This window comes from Pyxicephalus adspersus, chromosome 6 (genome assembly GCF_032062135.1).
Source record: "Pyxicephalus adspersus chromosome 6, UCB_Pads_2.0, whole genome shotgun sequence".
NCBI lineage: Eukaryota > Metazoa > Chordata > Amphibia > Anura > Pyxicephalidae > Pyxicephalus > Pyxicephalus adspersus.
Window position 1 is genome coordinate 26,826,279 of NC_092863.1, and position 24,793 is coordinate 26,851,071.

Below are 24,793 nucleotides of genomic sequence, written 5' to 3' on the forward strand. Positions count from 1 at the left end.
GGGGTATGCATCATGACGTCACGTTCAGTGACCCCCGCCCACTCTTCCATCGGCCAGACCCTCTGTCAAATTTTATAGATTGTGGCCCCTGACTAAAAATGTTTGCCCACCCCTGGTCTACCGTAATACTAAAATAGTGCTTAAAGTAATGTCAAAATGCCAAAACAATCTTGTGCTATTTGAGACGGTCAAGACAAGACAATATTTTCACCCTAACTCATAAAAGCAACGGTCTTGGAGTTTCGTTTATTCTTGTGCTTAATAAAGCAATATGTCTAAGTGCACATATACATAGGAGGATAACTGATTCTAGCATTAAAATATCCTGGAATCCTGGAAAGTGGAATTTTTCCAGGTGCAGGCCAGTGAAGGTAGATTTGGCAAAGCCTCTTAGGCATTCACCTAGACTAGTTCTTTTTCTTCATAATAATTTGTCTGCCTTCTATTTTCAAGCTGTACACAGTTATTGTCTCCTGTTTAACCCTTCTGTTGTTATTATTAACAATAATAATAATAATAATAATAATAAATAGTATTTATATAGTGCCAACGTATTACGCAGCGCTGTACATTAAATAGGGGATGCAAATGACAGACAGATACACAGAAGGAGGAGAGGACCCTGCCCCCAAGAGCCTACAATCTAAGAGGTGGGGACGTAACACAGAAGAGGAGGGGAGATACTGTATGTAATGAAGGCAGCATGGTGGCTCAGAGGTTAGTGCTCTGGCCTTTGCGGCGCTGGATCCTAGGATCGAATATCGTCCAGAACACTATCTGCATGTGCAGGTTCTCCCTGTACCTGCGTGGGTTTCCTCCGGTCACCTCCACCATCCCAAAAACATGCAGTTGGGTAATTGCCCCCCCCCAACAAAAAAAAAAAATTTGACCTAGACTCTATTAATGAAATATGACTATGGTAGAGACATTAGATTGTAAGCCCCTTTGAAGAACAGCTAGTGACATGACAATGGACTTTTTAAAGTGCTGTGTAATATGATGGCACTATATTTCTTATTATTATACAGTATTTATAAAGTAGTGAGGGTTGCAATATACCTAGCCCCTCACTGTATGCTCAAGGCTATGTAATGGAAGTATCATGTTTTATGCATGTGTGCTAATACACCCCAAGGTTGGTTTAAAAGAAAAAAAAAAAATCAAAAATCAGAATTCAAAACAGTTAGTCTCCCTTGTAAGTAATATATATATATGTTCAGATAGAGCCTACACCACAACTAGTAATCGTATCTAAAAATCTCATATTACAAAATATAGAATCAAAAGCCCAAAGGAATTGTAAACTGAAACATGCAGCCTAGACCTAAGCTAGCTTCATGAGCAATTAGGGAAAAGGCACACATATAAATATACAATACAGCTTACCCCATAGAACAGGCGAGGAGAAATTGTAAAACAAAGGAAAAGTTTGTCCACTCTGTATAATGCATTGACTAAAAGAAATAAACAGACATAATAATATTCAAAGGAAATTCCATAGAATGTATGTACAATTTTATTTTAGAGATAAATAGACAGCCCCTTTTCACAAATCACTACCATCACCTAATCTACAGTTACCCATAATTCCAATACACGTAGCACATAACTGCGCAACTGATAAAAGAGAAAGGAATCCCCTCTTCAGTTGGACAGTAGTATGTACTTTGCAAAACCCTGTTACACTTCAATGTCTAGCAAGTTATTATAATGTTTTCCCTAAAGATATAAATATAATAGCATATTGGAAAACATATTGGGTGCTTTCCTGTTAACAGAGACTTTTTCTTGATCTAAAACTTAAAACACCACTCAGCTCCAAACTATTAAAAAGCAGTGCCCTCATTCCTACTGCAATGCACGGGTTAGTTGCTCATTTTGTCTACAAGCACAATTCTTACCTTGTCCGTCACTCCCTCACCAACCAAAGACATTAAATCCTGATATATGCAGGCAACATACACATATATTATCAGTGGCATAATTGGTTTAGTTGCTAACATACTTGCCCTTGCAGTACTAGGGTCCCAAGTTTATACCTCCGCCAGGACACTCTCCAAGCAGTTTGCATGTTATCCCTGTGTTTGCATTCGTTTCCATTGGATACTGTGGTTTTCTTCCACATTCCACAAACCCTTAAAAAATGTACCCTAGACTATGGTAATGACTGTTGTAGGGCTAGTTACATGACTATGGACTTAGTACCGTGCTACACAAGGTATTTTTCATATAGCTGTCTGAGTCTGATGTCTGAGGTTGTGACAAAAAATAGGAAAACTAAAAATTTTAACAGCAAATATTAATCAGTCTTAATAGCAGAACAATGACCCACTATAGACTGAAACTCTGGTTTTCAGATGAAATTGAACAGGCCAGAGGGTTGTGAATGTAAACGGGTTCAGAACAGGTGAACCATCGTTTCAATTCAGCTTTTTTTCAAATATAGAGGAAAAGTGTCCACACAATAGTACTGAATGAATTACATTTGCAGCATAACTGTTACAAATAAAGAGGTAGTTTCTTTAAGGTTTCCGTTTTTAATTTTTTTTCCACTACTCAGCAACTAGCTATATATTAACACATTCATTGCTTTATTTTTCCTGAATCTGACCCTACAATAATGCAATGCATTTCACCATACTAGCCCCGACCTCACTTTTAAAGAAGAACTTCAGGATAAAACAACAAGGCAAAAGAATAACTCTTTTGCATTGAAAGAAAAAAAGAAAAATGAAATGGGGGGGGGGCTGAAAGGAATATAAATTTGCTGAGTTTTGAATTTAAGTTGTTTTTGTGTTTTTGCTATATTTTGCAGATAATTGAGTTGTGTCGAAACTAGTTATATCCTCCTTATCAATAGGTCGACATTCGCTCCATCCTTACCTTGAAGCTTCTTACCTTGAAACATCTTGCTCAGCGAAGTTGTTAATTAAGTTTCTTGTTACTGACCAACTACTAAGTGCCTTCCACCTGGTTGTCTGACTATATAAACTGTGATGTAAAAATAAAGTTCTGAGACAGGATATAACTATATATGCTTAAGTTGCGTGTTGTGTTAATCACTGCTCCCAACGCGTTGAAAACCGAGGTCACGATAGAGAGGGAAATATTGGTCTGGGATCAATAGGAAATCGCCTTGACAGTTTGGCGTCAGAAGTGGGACATCTAGCTTAAAAAGACCAGGATCGGGTAAGTAGAAATTTTCTTTTCTACCTCTGCCCTCCCCTGGGTCCCTGTAGATATCTTACGAACCTAAGCAGTGTGGCAGTGTAGACTCCCTCTTAGAAGGACTGGGTCCTTAGTTAGGAAGATTTGGGAAATCTTTTATTGAATATGTGCACACTCGTGACCTCTGTTTTAATGTATAGAGTATAGGAATTTTGTTGCATGATATAGAAGTGTAAGAAATATTGTATATAAGATAAGTCTGCGTAGTAATCTGGTTGCCAAGGTGAGGTTGGGTCAATCCTCACTGCTGCGGTTGCCTCGGGCAAGCAGTAACGTGACCTAAGCTGCGTTTTGGTAAGCGGTCCTGGGAACAGGATGCCAGCGAGCACTGCAGCTACCTGCTGAACTAAACTAACTGAACTAACTAAACTAACAATTACTGTGTATAACCGTCTGATATTTATACTGCAACTATGCGAAATTCCCAAGGTAAGGGGAATAACCCAGAGGAACTTATCCCTATAAGAAACATGTAAAAAAAAAAAACAACATTTAAAAGTGTGCTAGAAACCTGACAACAGGGATACCCCCTATAATGTTAACTGTAGAGCAGGAGGTTATTACACTGACCCCTTTACATTACACCTGAAAAATGGAATGGAGAACATAAAATGTCCCGATCCATCCCAATTCCTGCACAAAGAAATGTAAATAATTATCCCTTTATAACTGAAGCACACTATAAAACATTATGGGAAGAGATACACACTGAGTTTGTAAGATTACACCGAGATAGGAAATCCATGGCTACTGCATTAGCATGCAAGCAAAAGCCAAGAGAAACTTTATGTGATTATGCTAGAAGGTTTAGGAAAGTGTGGAAGGAAGAAGCAGGTTTAGAATTAGGAGGAGATTTGAGTATAGTATTTATTCAGTCACTGATTAATGGAATGATTCCTGAACATGGACGCACTGCCAAAATGATTATTGCCAACTGGAGCACTTTAGATGCCCCAAACATTTTTGCCCAGTTATTAGCAAAGGATGCTGCAGGATGTTTTGAGCTGCCTAAGTCGTCCAAACCCCATGTACAGGGACTCCACCACGACTATGTTACAGATCTCTGACCAGGCTGATGAAAACCCAATAAACACATTAGAAGTAGGACAATTCCTGACAGACTTCTTAGTAGACACAGGAGCGACTTGGTCTGGTCCATCTACACCTGGTGGGGCCCTCTGTGGGAATAAAACGTCATCACCCCTACACGACACATACCTCATATTCCCATATGTACAGTACATGGAGAATACATTACACATCACTCATTCAAGGTATTACCTAGTTGTCCAGTTAACCTGTTAGGAAGATACCCTGCTCTCCTTACAATACTCCAGTAAATCCTGTCAAAAAGCCAGATAACTCATACTGCTTTACACAGGATCTCAGAGCCAGCAATGAACTGATCACACCCCTAACACCGGTCATGTCAGATTTTAGTACCGTCCTTACAGCAGTACTGCCCGAGACCCAATGTTACAGTGTTATTGATTTGGCCAATGCATTTTTCTCCATACCATTATCACCTGAGACTCAGCCCCTTATGGCTTTTTTTTTCCAAAGGACAACAATATACCTGGTGCCACTTGCCCCAGGGCTTTGTTGACTCCCCGGCAGTTTTCTCAATTGCGCTCCAGCAGGTTCTTGCCAACTGGCAGCCGCAGCATGGTTCCACTTTATTGTTATGTACAGTAGCCCCTCTGTGTTTTTTGGAAAAGGGAGACAGAGGGTGTCACAGAAAAGGTTCAGTTCTGCCTGCAACAGGTCACATTCCTGGTAATGCTTTTAACCCCAGGATCCCGGCTGCTAGCCCCCAGCCGTGTCCATGCCATTACCAGTCTGCCTTGCCCACAGACAAAGAAACAGCTGCTCAGCTTTCTTGGCATGATCAATTTCTGCAGACACTGGATTCTTGACTGCTCGTATTGGGATTTACAGCCCAGTCCTAGTACCACCCCAGTGCCCCTAATAACATTCAATGGTCTGATGAAATGACTAAAGCATATTTGATGTTAAAAGAATCCCTGACCTCTGCCCCTGCATTGGGAATGCCGAATTTCAATGTACCCTTTGTATTGTATGCAAGAGAGTATTGTAAAACCATGGCTGCTGTGCTTGCTCAGATGCATGGAGGTAAATTGAGGCCTGTGGCATATGTCTCTAAGACACTGCCTGTTACTGTGCAAGGCATGCCAGCCTGTCTGCTTGTGCTGGCAGCGTGTGAAATGGCTGTAGAAAGTGTCTCACTTCTAACTTTGGGTCACGAGACGATACTTTACACAATCCCATACTGTACTACACTTGATTAAGAATTTACCACTCAACATATAAAAGCACAAAGGTTGTCTGGTTATGAAGTTATCCTAACATCCACTGCAGGATTAAGTGTAAAAAATGCTCCTGCTACCAGCAGTCCTGTCACTGTGCCTAATGCCCTCTTAGGTCTTAAAGGGCCGGAGGATGAAATGCCAGAGTCACACTCATGTATCACTGAAATTCACCTCCCCAATCAAATAGCCATTGTTAAATGTCAAGCACACACTTCTTCAAATTCCTTCCATGCCAGGGATAATAGACTAGCAGATTTTCATGCCAAAGTCTCTGCTCAGTCTACCAGAGCCACCACTAGCCCCCTGATACACTTCTGTTCACCATCCCAGCTTCCAATGAAACCAACACACTTATAACACAATAAATACACAAGCGATTTTGTGCCTAGAATTTAAAGGAACAGACACAAGCCATACTTTCCCGGTATTTAACATGTGCCAGAAATATTGTGCAAGGGAAGAAAACAGGACAACATGAACATTTGTTACCTCCACAGGGTCCATTACAAGAGGAAAGCTACGTACACACTTCCAATTATTATCGTTGTTAAACGAACGACGAACGATCCTGCACGATATCTGCGAACGATCGTATAGCACCGATCCTGTGTTGTGTTAATCACTGCTCCCAACGCGTTGAAAACCGAGGTCACGATAGAGAGGGAAATATTGGTCTGGGATCAATAGGAAATCGCCTTGACAGGGGCTTTTGCTGTAAAATCATAGCATTCTTGCAATTCAAAGATTTCTTCTACACTGCCTTTGTTCTGTTGCTAGATGTCCCCATGCTGATTGTCAGTGTCATTCAACCTTTCCCTGAGCCCAGGTTGTCCTGGCCCTGTACTAGCCTGTGAATGGACAGTGAAAGAATAGACAGCATGCTTCTTGTCAGTTTGTGAATTGATTAGCTCCTTGCCTTGCTTTTTCCTCTCACACTGTAGCTCAGGGGTGCCCAACACGTGGATCGCGATCTAACGGTAGATCGCAAAGGCAAAGAGAGTAGATCGCGGAGCCCCGCCTTTCAAAATATTAACTCCTGTGTGCAGTAGAGTTTAAGTCCAAATACCAACTACTGTCCGGACGATGCAACTTTGGCTGATTCTATTCAGTTTAAGACGTCATCAGAGTAAGGTAATGGCCAAAAATGTACAGAAATGTATTGTGCCATACATGTTCATGCTGTTATGCAAGGTACACAATATATATTTTAAATATAAAGTATACTCGGTATATATAAATAAACAAATATATGTTTAGCGTTTTTATTGTTGGTAGATCATTTTGACTTGGTCATTTTAAAAGTAGCTTGCAAGCCAAAAAAGCGTGGGCACCCCTGCTCTAGCTGTTTTCTGCAGGAACTGCAAGAGGCCGATACCAAGTCAAATTCAGGCATTTACAGTAACCAACGTATTTAAAAGACACATGTAACGATGTACATAAGTGCATTAATTCACCTAAACATATGAGAGATGGGATTACATGGTGTGGGAACATTAGATAAGAGTCTGTTATCCAACCCAAAGGTTCTGTAAACAATGAAATCATTATGGCTGCAGAAAATACCTGGCTAGCACTATTTTATTGCAAAAGCAAATCAAGGCGAAACAACGAACCTCCCTTGTTACTGTTGGAAGAGGACACCAAAAAACAAACAGAATCTAAAAAAAAAACACAGTATGCAATAATACAATACATCTCTGCAATGCACATTTGTCGACTATTTATCTTTATAAAAGTATAAAAAATAAATATCTGTTGATCTGCTAGAAATGATGTCAGAACTCCCAGGTAGTCTTTGTTTAAACTGTTCAAATCCAGACAATTCTCCCTTTATGTACAACAGTGTTACTAAATTACTATAGCCCAAGATCGGGACTATGAGGGCTAATTAGGCTCAATGATATCACATAGGAAGTGAGCACAGAACAGCTCTGAATTTTTTAAGCAACAGGTATATTCTCACAAACAAGTACATCAAAAAGCTTTTCATTGTATTTTTTGTAGACCAATTGTATTGCTTGCATGAATTTTAGAAACACAAGAAAACACCAGCATCCAGCACCATAGAACAGTGAAGTATAAAAGAAGGACTACATATTCACAAGGCTACAACTTACTTTCTCAAATTCTCCAGTCAATAAAGTGAGAATCAAGGTTGGCAAAATCATGAAACTGGCATTGTAAAAAAGAACACCGTATTTCCCCAATTCCTGTAACACAACAAACATTAAAAGGGGATTAAAACTAAAAAGAGTAAAATAAAATCCCAGATAACATGTTTCATGTGTTGGAATAGGTTTGCAACATTTGTCCTAATTTTTTTTTTGGAGGAGTTGGAAGGATTTTCCCTCACTCTCTTTCATGGTGGCCACAAAGGGATTGAGAGAAAGTTTCCCTAATGGGGGCACAGGCAATAATAAACAATTGAATTAGGATCTAGTGTTTTATCAACACTGTCCACTGGGGTACAAATATTTGACTTTATTTAGGCGGTGATATAGGTATATATATTCAACTCTTTAAAGAGACTTCTAGAAAACACAATTGAAAACAGTTTACTTAAAAGGGGAGAGGGAGACATGAAGGATTACTGGCTAATATTGTAAATGCAGGTTTTCTTTCTGCAATGTTATGGTTTTGGAGTATTGAGTTTTAAACCCATACAAGTGCTTAAGCTAGAAGGCCAACATATTTGCCTGGTTACTAGCATTTGCAAGGAGATTAGCAAAGGCAGTCCTTATATTTCTTTTGGGAAAGATTACTTTCATGGCAAGGTAGAAGATTTGCATTAATGTCCCACTTTCCAGCAGTGCATACTCACCCTAACTTCCGTTACTGCTGTAACTCTAATCAAAGCTCCAGTCACTCTAATCAAAGCTTAGCCATATTGATTTTATATACAGATGCTATTTGCACACCATGTCAAGCTCCAAGCACAAATGCTGTAACATGACAAAACAGGGAGTAGTTTTTCCTTTATAAACAGCAGTACAAGTTATTTGTTCTTCTGGGGCTGAACAAAGTTTTGTTTATTATGTTTTTTTTAAAGCCATTAATACATTTAATTTTTTTTTTAATTGAAAAGATGGGCATATAATTATTTCAACCTAAAGTCATATAAAGCAAAACAAATAATATCTCATTGTATGTATGCTAGGATCTTACATAAAGCCACAACATGGCAGAATAAAACAATGATAATTGTTTCATTTATAATATTTATTAGTATATAACTTTATTGAAAATATTTACCTTAGGGTTAATTTTTTCTTTGGTATAAACCCCATATGAAGCTGTAAACAAGTCATTCAACAACACAATGCAGTATCCATCCAAATTAAAAGAAAGATCAAAACTGAAAAGAAACATTAACATTCTGACCATTTTTGGTAGCAGGTATTTAATACATAGCATGTAATAATACATATGTGACATTACCAGGCTAAAATATTAACAGCAAAAATCCATAACAAAACAAGCATACAAATGTAATAATAGCAATGAGCAAAACACAACATTAACTGCCACCACTTTTTTACCACACTGATGGCTATAAAACTGAATTCTGTCCATTACAAAATACTATTTTCAATGATATAGTAAAACCTATACAACACAATCATACTGCTAGAAAGTATACATTTAAAATCTGGATGCAAAATATTGTCACATTATATGAGCTTTATGAACATAGAATTCTTTTTCTTTAAGAGTGTCATATTGCATACAATATAAACACTTTTAGCCCTTTTTTCAAAGCACTCCAAGATACTGTAGACTTTAATTAGTAATCTGGGTGATCCAGCAAACCTAGAATAGATTTTTTAAAAAAAACAGTAATCTCCCTCTATATTGCGGTTGCTATTTGCTGCTGGCTATTCCTGCAGTTGGGGAAAGTGGAGCATCCATGTATCGCAGATTTTGGTTTATCGGGGGTGGTTTTGGAATGTAACACCCACAATAAACGGGGGACTACTGTAATTTGCTATTTGATAGCAAATGTTTTCAATCCTGGACCAGATCCATTCCAGGTTTGCTGTATCACCCAGGTTCACTGATGAAAGTCTATCCTCTTCAGTCTTGGAGAGCTTTAATAAATCAGGCTCTTTGTTCTAAGTACAATGGTCCTTTACAGGAGTAAAGCTGCGTACACACGTCAGATTTTTCTCGCCCGATAATCGGCATCGGCCAGATATCGGGCGAGAATCTGGCGTGTGTAGAGTCGGCGTCGTTCATCGTCCGTGAATCCGTCCTGGGGGATCCACGAACGATGAGCGATCCTAATGCAAGGGAAGGGGGGAGCCCGCAGCGGGGTGCCGCTCTGTCGCTCTCCCCCTCCCCTCTCCATAGAGCAGAACGGTGCTGTATGTACAGCACCGTTCATGCATCGTGCAGTCCTTTTTTCGTTGGAAAGGGTCGTGAAAGATCCTTTCCAATGACAAAAATTTCATGTGTGTACGCAGCTTTACTGACAAATGGATTTAAAGTTGTTGCCTAAAGGTGCAGATTCCAAAAAAAAAAAAAAAAAAAAAAAAAAAAAAAAAAACAAAACATTCACAGTAGTAGTAGTAGTGCAATGTCTTCCTGCATTTCCATGAAAAGTGCAAAACAAAGTGCATTAATGAAAAATTTCATCAGGTCCTCCAATGAAATCATGTTTTTCCAGCCAATAGTTTAATTCTGAATGTTTTAGTAAGCGGTAATCATGAACTAAAAAAAAAGTGCACATTTAAATAGAAAGAGGAGAGTAATTATGAGAAAAAATGAGAAAGAAAATCATAGGCATTGGGAAGCAATAGGTAGCACAGACCAAAGTTTTATGAGATAAATTAGTTTTTTAAACAGTCACTAGTTAACAACACTAGTTAACCATATATAAAGGCCTACTCTTTTTTTCAGGTCACAGACAAAAGATCATTACAAATTCATACCTGGCTGCTATTAAAGCTCCGATCATCATTGCGAATACACTTAATGCAACCGAAAGTGAGTATCTTTTCCTGCAAGAAAAATAATAAATATAATGTTACTTGGCTTTGCAAATAAAATAAAATAACAATTAAACTAATATATACAGGTTAGCTGATTATATTTCTATTATAAAATCCCAAATCATACAAAATACTTACACAAAAAAAAAAGTTACATCAATCTTTAAATTTGTTTTCTCTAAAGACATATATAATCATATTTACAAAAGTTGTTTATTAAAAGGCATATTTAAAAGTTGCAAATTAGGCCAGTCTCAATTGGTAATTGTTCGATGCGTTTCGTAGACTATTCTCCACTTCTTTACGAACTCAACTGAGATAACAACCATGATGAACCCTCTCTAAGGAGCAGTCTCCTCAAAAAAGCACAGGATGACCCAGAAGGAGAGGAAGCATCGGCTGCAATCCATTCCCAATGGCACAACTAATAAGGAGTTCAGTGATTAACAACTGTTCAACGCCGCAAGAGATTGAGAGGACAAATTATCTTTTTTCACTTTTCATATCAAAGCTGCTTCTTAGAACTGGTAGTATAATCCAATTAACAATTGCTCACATGGCAATCAGCGTGTCTGTCATAGCTTTTTGTAAATAGTAAAATGAAACTAGTTATAAATACATTTACTAAAAAAATCAAATATAAATGTATGATTTAGAGGCACAAATAAAGCTGCGTACACACTTGCAATTTTTGTCGTTGGAAAGGATCTTTCACGATCCTTTCCAACGACAAGAGGCTGCAAGATGCATGAACGATGCTGTACATACAGCACCGTTCATGCTCTATGGAGAGGGGAGGGGGGAGAGCGACGGAGCGGCACCTGCTGCGCGCTCTCCCCTTCCCTTTCATTACGATCGGCTGTCGTCCATGGATCCGGCAGGTCGGTCGTCCGGACGATGGACGACACCGACTGTACACACGGAAGATTTTCGCCCGATAATTGGCCGATGCCGATTATCGGGCGATAAAAATCTGCCGTGTGTACGTAGCTTAAGAAGTGTAGTGTCTACCATTCATTGTACCAATGCTTTCAATGTATCAATAAGCTACAGCTGCCCTTCTATGTTTCTTCTGTTATAGGATTTCTGATACTAAAAAAGGAATAATAATGTAGAAAAGATATGAATGAAAAATGCTGGAATTTAGTACTTTCCAAACCAGTACTTTCCAAACCAATTTAGTACTACAAACCAGATTTTTTTTTTCATTAACTCGTTTTGATAATGTAGCAAAATATTCCACTTGATGACAGGGCAGAGCTCAGTTATTCTTAAAGAATCTCACAATATAAACCCCTGCTGGGTGAAGCATGTTATTTCTAGACTGACATAGACCTCTGCTGTGAGATTATTTCTGAAGACGAAAGCAGAGCTAAGCTTGGTGACAGGTCATAAAGATAACACAGAAAAAATGAAAGACACAGAACACAGGCCTATATGTAAACAATCCATAGTGCTTACTTTAGTGTGAGTGACATTTTATATTATGAAGCAGCTAAACAGGACAGGAAAAAAGGTTACAAGCAACGCATACACATGCAGAAGTGATCATCATAGATTATTAGGCTGATGTGTAATAACTAATCAATGATCAAGTTAAATAATTTTTACTAAAATTATGTTTAACAAACTCAGTCCTTTGGAAACTGACTTTTGTATGAACAATGTGGGGAAGCTGACTCGATGAAGCTTTTATTTTAAACCAGTTTTGAAGTGAATAAAAGCTTATCAACACAGGCCCTTTTTTTGCCAGTCAACGGAAAAAGGGTATGAAAAGAACATAAACCATTTTGAATTTAGTTCTCTGCTAGAACTGTTTAGGAATTCTATAAGACATAAATGAAGCCTGCAAGTGGAAGGGGATGAAAGCACCTAACCTACCTGTATAAAAGACTGCATGCATAAAATGATAAATATATAGGATACCTGCTTAAGTAATATTAGAGATCACAATGGATTTCGTTTACTTCATGCAGTGTATTATTTCTTACAACATCAACTCAGACTTTGCCAAAGGGGCAGCTAAAGATAATTGATTAGCTTGTCTGCTAAAACAACATTTAATTCCATTTAGAGTCAAGAGTGTAAATCCTCCAAGTCTTAATGTCAAGCATTATTAGAAATGGGCAGATTTAGATTCAAGATTTTTTCCTAATTCCATAGATTAACAAGAATGGAAATAATACATGTGTGCATGCAAAAATCTAGATAATTTGAACCTATTTACTAACCAAAGCTAAAAAGTAAACCTTGAGACGCATACAGGGAGCACAGATTACCCCTTTAAAGTTTGGCCCAGACAGGTATAAAATAACTACCGGTATATATATATATTTCAATCTTGAATAATGTTATTGTACAGCAAGGTCAGCAAGTAAATGATTCAACTGAGTAAATAACAAATATTTGTAGGTTCAACACTGAGTGCACTTGTAAATGGATGAAAAATGAAGATACACAACATTGTAAAACAAGCAACATAATATAAACAATTACAGCACATAGGATCAGAGTTACAATAAAATTTAATATTTTTCTACCCCTGTCCAGGGGTTATATAATTTGTCAAAGACGTATATGCTATATGCTTCCTAACTGTGTATAATATGTGTGTGTGCACTTAAATAAGTATTTTGCTTGAATATTTTTACACACTTTTCTTCAGTTAGCCATTAATATGATAATATAGTGGCAGGTTTTTTCACTGGAGACTTTAACGATCTATTAGAATTTTGTTGTTTGTGTTCAGCTTTTGTGATGCTGAATGTGGTCAGGTTCCTAGTTCAAACTTACAATAGAAAGTCAGTTATGACTGTTTATAGCTTTAGATACATACACACAGATAATTTTTTACATCCTTTTTATTCATATAAGATGTAATTGACAAAACTCTTTTGTACTGATTGTTATTGTTTTACAGTATTGCAAATACCTAAATAGTTTCCAATGTTTTCCACATTCCATGGCCTAATATAAAACACATTTTAAACAAAAACATAAAATGTAAGCTTTTTACAAAATCACTACAGAATAAAATATAAATGTCACTATAAAAATTTGATTGACAAAATGAACAGGAGAGGTCACCGTTTACACCTAAAGCCAATCCCTTACATTAGACTGGGGAACGCATTTTTTTGTTAGATCCTACACTTGTTTTTTTACTAATTTTTGGGTGGTGAATCCATAAATGACCCTTTTTTTGCTATCACATCCAGTTTTTACGATACAGGGTAGCCTCCATTTTTGTCAAAAAACATACAATTTTTACATACAATGAAAAAATAATAAAATAATAACTTGAATTTACTGTTTATTTAAATTTCTTTTGTTCATACAAAGGATTTATCATTACTCAATGACATATTTTTTACAGTAAAACATTTGAAAATTAATCGGGTAAGCGGTTAAGGTAAAAGATTACGCCTATAGCTTTTCCTGGAGTGTTCAGTGTTAGGACAATCCCGCCGGATGCTCCAACAATAGTCAGCCATCATATGTACATCCCATCTACCCTGATACCGTCTTTCCATGACCTTGAAATCTTGGTGGAATCGTTCACCTTTCTCATCACTGGCTGTACCAAAGTTTTCTGGGAAGTTAGAAAGATGGCTATGCAGAAAATGCACCTTGATGTTCATATTGCAACCAAGCATTATGTAGCTCTCCATGAGTTTCTGGACAATTTCTGTATAATTATTTGCTCCAGTGTTTCCAAGAAAGTCCTTGAAAATGGCTTTAAATGATAACCAAGCATTCTTTTCCACTTCTGACATTGTTCTGATGAAATGTTCATCTTTGATGAGCTGCCGAATCTGTAGACCATCAAACACACCAGCCTTTGTTTTTTCAAATAACAGGCTGAGAAATGCCAAAATGAGGTACTTGAAACAATCTTTTTCAGTTGACAAAGCTTTTATGAACTGCTTCATCAGACCCAGTTTCATGTTCAGAGGTGGGAATATAATATTCTTTCTAACAAGTGGTTTATGTAGAATGTTTGGATCCCCTGGTTTTTGGGCAGATCTTGGAGGCCAATTCATTTCAACCCAATGTCTCTCATGAGCTCTGCTATCCCACTTGCACAGATAACAGAGATACTTGGTGTATCCGTATTGCTGACTGAGAAGAAGGCATACCATTTTAAGGTCAAAACAAATGACCCAATTGTTTTGATGATATTGCAACAATTCAAAAACTCTGTCTGCATATTCTTCACAAAGAGAAACTGAATGGCCAGTTGGGACTGACCCAAATATATTGCCATTGTGAAGGAGGACACACTTTAAGCTATCGATGAATAGTCGCCATTCAGTTGAGTTAAAAATTGGAATTCCAAATTCCTCCATTAAACTAAGTATGTTATGGCAATACACAAAGCCACTGTCAGTTGTAAAGTACTGCAGATATGCAATTTCAAGTAAGTTTTTCTCACGCAGTCTTGATGTAAGGAGTTCTGAAGCCTTCTTCGATAGTCCCAAATCACGTGCCAAATCAATCAACTCATACTGATCAAATCCCTTACTAACAGAGTTCTCTTCAATTTCGAACTCTTCATCATTGTTGTCACCTAGTTCATCACCATAATCATGTTCTTCAAGAGGGGGTAGTGTAACGAAAAGCGGCACTGGGATTTCATCTGAATGAGCCACTGGGTGTATAGTGGACCATATAGTGGGTGGATAGTGGACCAGGATACTCTATGTTACATTTATTTTTCTTGGTATATCCTGAAGTTTTCACTATACAAAAGTAACAGTCACTGAAATGATTTCCTGGCTCTCCCCAAACCATAGGTATACCAAATGCCATCTTATCACGTGTTCTTTTTGTCCACATCCGTAAAACCTCGACACACTGTTTGCACACTTTATGAGGGGCCCAACACTTATCTTGATCACCAAGTTTAACTTTGAATTATGCCGAATAGGCTTGCTCTACAAATGTGTTGATGTTCGCCCTTTCACTGAGAATAGTGAAACTGCCACAGATATTCCAAAATGAATCAGGGTTGTTTAGGCTCTTATGACGAGAAACAGTAGAGCCAGACATGATCTGCAAGAAAGGAAATACGTGTGTAAGTGGAAAAATAAATTTTGCTTATTCACTACGTAGAGCAGCGCACAACCTCTGACCACACTGTCTTGCTTGTAAATGAATAGCCTATACAAATCCACACTACAGTAATCGCATTATTATAAGCGGAAGAGAAAAAAACGACGTGATAGAAGAATACTAACTATACTTTCAGATTCAGCATACCTATTTTAGTGTAAAGAAGCTTAAAAATTGAAGTCAACAAAAAATGTGTTCAAAATTGTTCCCTAAAATTAATGCAACAGGTGTTTGTAGGATTTGCAGGAAAACCAAGAGGAAACTGTAATGTAGATGTTCTTATGTTTTTACAGAATGCCATATTATCTCCCAGTGAAAAGTCTAATTAACTTGGGAGGATCCCAAGATTTGAGACATCCAACTAGAGCTAGTGGAGTCCTGGCATCAGACATATCGTTAAGTGTCCTGGGAGCATCAATAAACATGGAAAAAGGGTGACAACGAAACTACAATTTTTATATTGGTATGGTTGTTAGTGGCAGGATGAGTTGTTATCACTTTGTCTGTAGTTTATTTTAAAAAGTTGATTCGGTCCAATGATATGATCCAAATAGTTAGCACCAAAAAAACTGCTTGTGTTTTATCTGCACGTGTGGGTTATGGCTTCAGTTTATTCTTACAATTTAAAAAACACACTCCTAGATTTAACAGTATATAATTAGATTGACACTAAAGGACTGATTTATGAAAACTTACCAAGGCTGGAGAGAATACACTTTCATCAGTGAAGCTTGGTGATCCAACAAACTTAAAAAGGATTTCTTAAAATCATTTGTAAGCAAATGTTTTAAATCCTGGACCAGATCCATTCCAGGCTTGCAGGATCACCCAGCTTCACTGATGAAAGTGTATCCTCTCCAGCCTTGGAGAGCTTTCATAAATCAGGTTCCAAGTCTGTATGACTATGGTATGGAAGATAGATTGTGTCTTGCATAAATATGATGCTTAAAGTGTTAGCTAAAGTGTAACCTAGAATTAAAAGGACAAATATAAAACATACTGAGCAAGAATATTCTAAATACATGAACAGAATATTTCTTTAGGATTTCACACAAAAATGGTAGTCTATTAAATGTGAAGTATAAAAATATGATTACCTTAGTATGATCATCTCAAGAATTAGTGTGAATAAAATGCTAAATTTTCGCAGGACAGAAAACATTGGTAAGCTGAAAAAGAGAATTAAACACATCTTTAAATGTGTTCCAGTACTATCCATAAATGACAAGCAGCTGTTGAAGTATCACTGTTCAAAAGTTTGTTTTATTGGAATCAAGCCCCTAGGGATCTACAACAATGTGTAATGATATGTATGTACTGTAGGTTATATGACAACATTTACTATAGAATATGATATGTGACAACATTTAATATATAATAATATGCTTTTGTAAAAGTTAGTTCCAAACTTAGTGATGAATAATTTCATCAGGCAGTCCAGATAAAGGATGGTGTTATTATATGGCAAAATGAGTGCTAAGGCTTAGTTCAGAGTTAATGTAAGGCTCACTTAAGAATTGGGAATGGTAGGCTGTTAAAAGGCTCAGTGTAGGGCTAAAGTGTTAGGAGGCGGGTTATGCATTAGGCTCATTTTAGAGGAAGAATAAAGTGCTACAGTGGGTATGATAGTAGAGAGGTTAAAATGAGAGGTGTACTTTAGCATAGAGGATATCTACTATTCTCAGTATTGAAATCTACCAGTGCTAGGTTGACGACAATGAAAGGAAATGTATCTTTGATCAAAGATGTTCTCATTACCAATACACATGATTAAACAAAGAATTGAAAGAAATAATGTTAGTAAGGTCAACCTGCATCTTTTGCAGTTTTAAGAAATGAAAAAGATATGACACATAAGATTATGAATACAATTCCTTTGCAAGAAAACATGTGTGCACATGCCATATTTGTCAATGGAGATTTTAAAGCATGAACTGTGAGTCAGTTGAAAGAAAAACTGTATTTAATACCTTCCATGCCAGTGTATTTTTACCTACAAAATTCTGTTTTCTGTGCTTTACAGCTCCTTTATGCTAGTCACAGGGGATAGTAGTGCTGGCTAGTGCAGTGCCAGTTCTGTAGCAAACTACAAATCCCAGCAGGCCTGAGGTAACACCATAATGTAGTAAAGCATGGAACAGTATTCTGTGTAGTGAAGACTGTGCCATGTGTGCCCTGACCATCTAACTTACTTATACGAATAAGGCATACGAAGGTGTATAAAAGTAACCAGTCAGTGCTAATTTTGGAGGAATAATAAAGTAAACCTAGTCTGGTTTAACACATTTAGAAGCTAACAACAGTGCTGTGAAAGGTTATAAGTTAATATAAGTAATGTCACACTGGTGGTTTTACCCCTTGCATTGATGGGCAAATGCAGCTTAAATTCAGGTGCATACAGCTTGCATTTGAATTTAAATTTAATCAACTGGAGAATCTTACCAGAAGTAGTCTTTTAACATAATTTTCACACTGTACAATCTTTATCACTAATCACAAGCATCTTGCTGGTTTAGCAAGTAGTGTGATAACTCATAAGAGAAGGTAAGTTGACTATAAGTATCCCTGTCATTGGTGACAAATCAGATTGGTATAACAACAGGTTGGTATGAGGGAAAAATTGCTGCAACTGTAGTGACAGACAGCTGTGCAGTTATTTCCATCTGTCAGTTACAAAAAGACCAGATGTGAAGAAGCTGTGTGAGAAGCAAGATGATTAGAAAGAAGCTTGCTAAATGAAACACATGTAAAACCCCTACACAGAGAGACCAATGTGAAAAGTCTCGTGCAGAAGGCATCTGTTACACTGTGAGAGCTGGGGGGAGGACTACTATGATAAAGTAGTCTCTGCTGGGGGTGAGCAAGAATGCCTCTGGCAATCTCGCGAAATTTTCCTCAAACTTCTGATCCGCGAAATTTTGGCGACCTGATTTTGCGAAATCATCGGAAGATCGAGGAAATCATTAGAAGGAGATTCTCAGGGCTGCATTCATTCTTGCAGCACTGGGAATCCTCATGTTTGCAATCCCTGGCACCAGAGGGTAATTAATCTTTAGTGCCCAGGGATCGCAGTGGAACTGCAGATAAACTCTCAATGGAGTTTCTCCATTGAGAGTTCATCTGCAGTTCAGTTCCCACGGTCACCGGGCTGAGCTTTCCTCAGCCAATCAGAGAGCACTAGAGGTTTTGAATAGGAGACTTGTCCCCATTTAACCTCTAGTGCTGGGGATTGCACACCGAGCTGATTAATTAATGCAAATATTGATCAGCACAGCCCGTGTTTTTTTTTTTTTTTAATTCAAGCTCGATATGCCAATTTACACCGGCCGTTCTTTCTTACAATTCAGTAAATGAGAATGGCCGAATTTCCCGCAAGCTTGAATTTTAAAAACTCGTTCACTCATCCCTAGTCTTTGCCTGGTACTGTATAGCTTTGTTTTTCTTAATCCAAGTTGTTACAATTAGGTCAGTAATTAGGATTTATTGAACAAATAATAAAAAGTAAACTTGCTTTAAAAAAAAAAAAAAAAACTATGTCTACCTAGTTCTGAGCTGTCTAATTTAATACACTTCTATAATACATATATATATTATTTATATAATATATGTAATAATATAATACTGTCCCACAATTTAGCCAGGCCATTAGTATTTATGATACTGTAGATACAGTCTGTAGTCTTGTCTGCCTGATTTTTCTAATAGAAAAAAAAATTTTCAAAATAATTTTTTGGGTGACACTATTTTTATTCTCATTAATAAAAAAAACTGAAAACTAAATGTATAAACACAATCCAAATTATTAGAAATGTCCTCCACTCCCCTACTATATTATCCTCATGTTTAGGGTCAGGCTAAATAAGGAATTTGCATTCTGTAGTTTTAATAAGATGACTTCAAGAACAGTTCATATGATCATACCCAAACTAATAGTTTGATCTATGAATCGGTCTCAAGACTGAATCATGAATATATGAACTGTCCTTGAAGTCATCTTATCAAAACTACAGAATGCAAAATCCATTCACAAAGTCATCCATCCCTGAATGATCTCTGTGTGTAAGAAGAATGTTCTGATCCAGTCAAAAATATAGTTTTTTTTTTTAGTACAAATCTTCTAATCCATTAGGATCACATGCATGAAAGGTCTCGTGCCTTACAAATATGCTGGTAAGTATATTATTATTTTCATTACCTGAGCTTCTGTGTACTTAATAATCCTGTTAAATGATTTCCGATGTACAGGAAAGGTAAGGGAAAGAGCTGAAAAAAAGCAATCTGAAATTATACCTATTTTTTTAAAGCAAAGCACCTTAAAATAGAAACAGTTACGACTAAAGAAACAGTTACATTATTTTTAAGCACAACTAGTATTAGCACTTTACTTTGTCCTTATATTTGATTCCTGAAAACCTCTGCACAGGAGTAAAGAGTAAAAAGACTCAAAATGGTGGGATTCTTTCAGCTCATGTTTACAGCACTGATCTAACACACAACACAACCTCATCAATATCTAGATTGGGTGCCATCTGAATGAGGTGACTGAATCACAAAACTAGCAAAATCAAATGAGAAATCATTTAAAAAGGAAGCAGCAAATAGCACGCGCACACGCGCACACGCGCACACACACACACACACGCACGCACGCACGTGCACACACACACTACATTTTTTAAATATTCACTATTTTATATAACAGAGAAAATGTAAGGTAAACAGGATGGACCTGGCCAGGTCTCTTTGCACTGCCATGATAAACTGATTCCGTTCATAGATCAGTACAGGAAATAACCAATCCTAAGTGATAGGCTTATATGTTACTAAAGTAATTGCCGAGCCCGTTAGGTATAAATTAACAAAGAAGAAAATAGGTGTTTGGCTCTTTATGGCAACCATGTTTTTTGTAAAAACTAGTAAAATCCTTTATTTAGCCTAATAAGATAAAACAAACTTACAAAGATACACATACTTGGATAGTGAGACCTTGGAACTCTACATAAAATAAATGTGAATTCTCACTTCAAAGGAAGAGTTTTATTCAACCATTAGCACTACTCATCTACCGTCCCTGATATATACCCTGGGGTTAAACAACTAATAAGCTTACTTAGTTCGCTATCTTCGTCATCATTGACTTGACATTTGATGTGACTCGAGTTTCTGGTCTTCTTTTGATTGCACTGATTTTTGGGTCAATATACCAAGGTCTCACTATCCCCTGAAGAAGCCCATGGAGGCGAAACATGTCAGGAGAGACTGTAATTATATGTTGTACAATTTGACCCACTAAACTTAAGATCAAAATCATTAATGGAAAAATATACCCTAAATACAATTGTCAAGATAATTTTGTTTAAAATTGTCAGAATCACACCCTTTTCTTTATAAGTCTGTGTACCTTTGTAAGTTTGTTTTATCCTATTAAGCCAAATAAAGGATTTTACTAGTTTTTACAAAAACATGGTTGCCATAAAGAGCCGCTACATTTATTTCCTTCTTTGTTGATTCTGTTCATATATGTTCATTTCATCAGCTAATAGAGAATCATAAAGCTTACGATTGCATATTCTGTGGGTCCTAGCAAGTTGTAGGAAATGTTATGCCACATGTACAATTCATTTGTGTTTATGAATTTAACTGCAAATAAAATTTAGCATTTCACTCTTGGGAATATAAAGGTTTATCAAAAACATTACTATTAGGTAGGAGATTATGAACGCAAGGTACAGGGGAATATCCTGCTTGACAATAGCTGAGCAATCCTCTCTACAGGGATCACTTGTAAAATTGTTACCTCAAATAATTACCAAAATAATTTTCAATACTTTAATAATACAACACAACTAATAATAAGACAATAATTTAGAATAAAAATGCACCATACACATTGCTTAATGTCTTCCAGTAATGGATCATGCACACTATGTCTCTTCAATTGAGTGGAAGACATACATCAATTACAATTATAAAAATAATAATTATTTATTTAAAACATTTTATATCTGGAAAAAACACAAAGCAATTTTTTTCTTTTAAATCAAAACTTCAGAATCTAATTTTAATGGCCTCACCAACAATATTAGGCTCACAATTATTTAACTTTAACACTTTTCAAAGTAAGCAGGTAAAGGAGCAGTGGCTAAAAGTTAATAATTACCAGATACAAAATGTCCCCAGTTTCAATGACTTGTATGTATCATATTCAAGGTAAATGTGAAAAAAAAGAAAGGAAAGGAACTTAAAGCAGAGCTCATCACCTAGCTACCAACGTTATGTCAACATTGACATTCCACAACTTTCCAAAAGCATTTTGATGTGAAGGTCCTGGTAATAGCAGACCCCCACTTTAACATCTACTTTAGAATCCTGGTGCCTTTTTAAGAAGTTGTCCAACTTTTTTCTACCTTTCTCTGCTTCACTTCCCTTTTACTTTCTCTCCTTCATTGTATCTCCCCCTTCCCCCTCTCATTAAACCCACTCTAACACCTACCCCCATCCTCATTAACCCCCAGGGAAACAATGTCCACTTTTGAACCAACAAATATTATTTTAGAATGTTTTCTCGTCTAATTGGAATTGTATTGCCACTCTATTGAAGTTTGCTATCTTGATGTAATACACTATATGTAACATATTTTATTTTGGTTTTAGATATTTTGATATCTTCAATAAAGCTTACAATTTATATTTTTATACCTATAATTTTGAATCTTGTTGGCATAATAAATAACATATAGTATTAAATTATGAGGGTGCTAACACTATATTTGATTAACTATAAAAATGGTTCATCTACATTGCCTTTATGAAAGCATACCTATACTCACAAAATCAACTTTGGCTTATGGATAACATAAGCCAAAGGTATATTCATCTGAATACTTTTTTTTTCAGCTTGCTTTGACCTTTAAACAATAAAAACAAGTTATGGCCCCACCCTAGAGGTCTCTACATTGGCTAGGTGGTGAACTGCAATCTGGGAAATGCCATCCTTGGTGGGAGTGTTTCTAATCCACTCCCACTGCCCCAATTAAGCAGTTCTTTTTTCTTTCCTCCTGGGACTCTCATGTCACCGTGCTCCTGCTCCATCTGCTTCTAGTGTTGGTCGAATAGCTCACTATTCGATTCTACAGCTATTCGATCGAATAGTGAGAAATTCTCTGTGTGATCAAATGCTGAATTCGAACACCATTGAAGTCAATGGTGCGAGAATTTTATTTTAGGGTTTTGAGGTTTTAGGGTCTTTAAGGTCTTTACTAGTTGTATGTGTTGCTGGAGAGAGTTTCTCTATTCAACAACACATAGTACCATGCTCTGCTTCTACTATGTATCCTTGGATAGAGTTTCTCTATCTAAGAATACAGGGCACTACAGGTGACCAATGGGGACAAGTCTCTGGGCACTAAAAGTGATGAATGGGGACTTGTCCCCATTCGTCACCTGTATTATTATTATTAAACAGGATTTATATAGCGCCAACATATTACGCAGCGCTGTACATTAAATAGGGGTGACCTGTATTCTTGGATAGAGGTTCTCCATCTAAGAATACAGGGCACTACAGGTGATGAATGGGGACAAGTCCCTATTCATCACCAGTAGTGCCTGGACATTGTAGTGGAACTGCAGAGGCCTGCAGTTCAGTTTCCCATGTGATGTCACAGTGGAACTGAACTGCAGATTAACTCTCCAGTTCCACAACAATCTCTGGGCACTACAGGTGATGGGGACAGATGCCAGCCGGGCATCGCCAGGTTACACAGATGTCCGGCATCTGGGAATGTTGGGGACGCAAGGCCAGGGGAAATAAATACCGGCTGGGCATCTGCTTGCGAGTGTGTGGCAGGAGGGCAAGACCGTGCGGCTGTGAGGTGGGACCAGGTGGAAAAATTTAAAATACTAAGTATTTTTAAATGTACCTCTTTTACATTTAAAAAAACTTAGTATTCATACCGCCAGGGAGGTTAATATCAAGGTGGAGCAAGATGAGCTGGTTAACAGCCTTTAGGAAAATTGTGCGGCAATAATGTCCCTTGTAGCAGAAAAACTCTCTCCATAAAGACACTTGTGCCAGGAATGCATAGGAAATGGTTTGCTTCTCTAGAGAGATGAAGATAGTAGCATTTGTGAGAGGATTTCCTCTGACAAAGGGTTAATTCACCTGTAATGATCCAGCTTGCTTTCTTCTTTGCCAGTTCCCTGCCATCATTAAAATTCAGACTGTGGCTACCACTAGTACTATAGCAGGACTACTGTTTTATATCAGCTGCTCGTTGCAAACTTTACAGGTTTTTACAGGAGCAGTGGTGACATCACAGTAGTGCCGCACATCTGTAGACTTCCCTTGGTGGTTGCTATGTAGTTAGGAGAAATACATTGTTTCACAGAGTTTCACACACGGGGTAGTTTGTTCTAAGGACAATATGAAATACCACACAGGCTACTTCTCTAGAACAATGGGCACAAATACCTCGGATACAATCACATTCAGGAAATGTTTTCTTTAAATATTCAAATAAAACCCCTAAAACAAGCACACTTAGTTTCCTTGTGTACAAGTAATCTATTTTTAAAACTAACCCAGTATTTTGAAGAGACCCTGTAATTAACTTAAACATGAGATAAAACACAGATAGTTCTAGTGTAAAAATTGCTTTCTTGCAGCATTAAGTTGCATTTCAGTGTGTTGCTGCTAACAGGAAATACTGAGGCTGCTGCTTCAAACTGAAAAGAAGCCCAACCATTTCGGAAACACTCTACTTCAGAGAATCTAGCAGCCTACCTACTAACCCAAGACACCCCTAGACAATTATACATAACTCCCCCTGCTCTCTAATTCCTTCTGCAAAATCTAACAGGATACTTAAAAGATACACCTGGGGGTGGGGGGACACTGTGTCAGTTCCCCCCTTCCCTTTCTTTATTCCTTTCTGGCCACAACCAATGTGAATGTAAAATTCTCTAAATAGCATAACCAGTTCTATTCCACCACCCTTTGAGGAAGCCAAGTAAGGCGAAATGTGTCAGGTGATGGGGATTCTGAAATACCGTATTTTTCGGACCATAAGACGCACTTTTTTTCCCCCTAAAGTGGGGGGAAAATCAGGGTGCGTCTTATGGTCCGAA

General features: G+C 37.3%; 1 protein-coding gene across 1 annotated transcript in view; it reads right to left on the reverse strand.

The window, feature by feature from the left end:
- Positions 1–24,793, reverse strand: part of SLC35D2 (solute carrier family 35 member D2) — a 40,237-nt gene that overhangs the window by 9,804 nt on the left and 5,640 nt on the right. Inside the window, exons 4-9 of the mRNA XM_072414990.1 lie at positions 19,860–19,927; positions 16,762–16,833; positions 10,490–10,558; positions 8,811–8,913; positions 7,676–7,768; positions 1,387–1,454 (exon numbers count right to left, since the gene is read on the reverse strand). Coding sequence (XP_072271091.1) covers positions 1,387–1,454; positions 7,676–7,768; positions 8,811–8,913; positions 10,490–10,558; positions 16,762–16,833; positions 19,860–19,927 — 473 coding nt within the window. The remainder of the gene's footprint in view (positions 1–1,386; positions 1,455–7,675; positions 7,769–8,810; positions 8,914–10,489; positions 10,559–16,761; positions 16,834–19,859; positions 19,928–24,793) is intronic.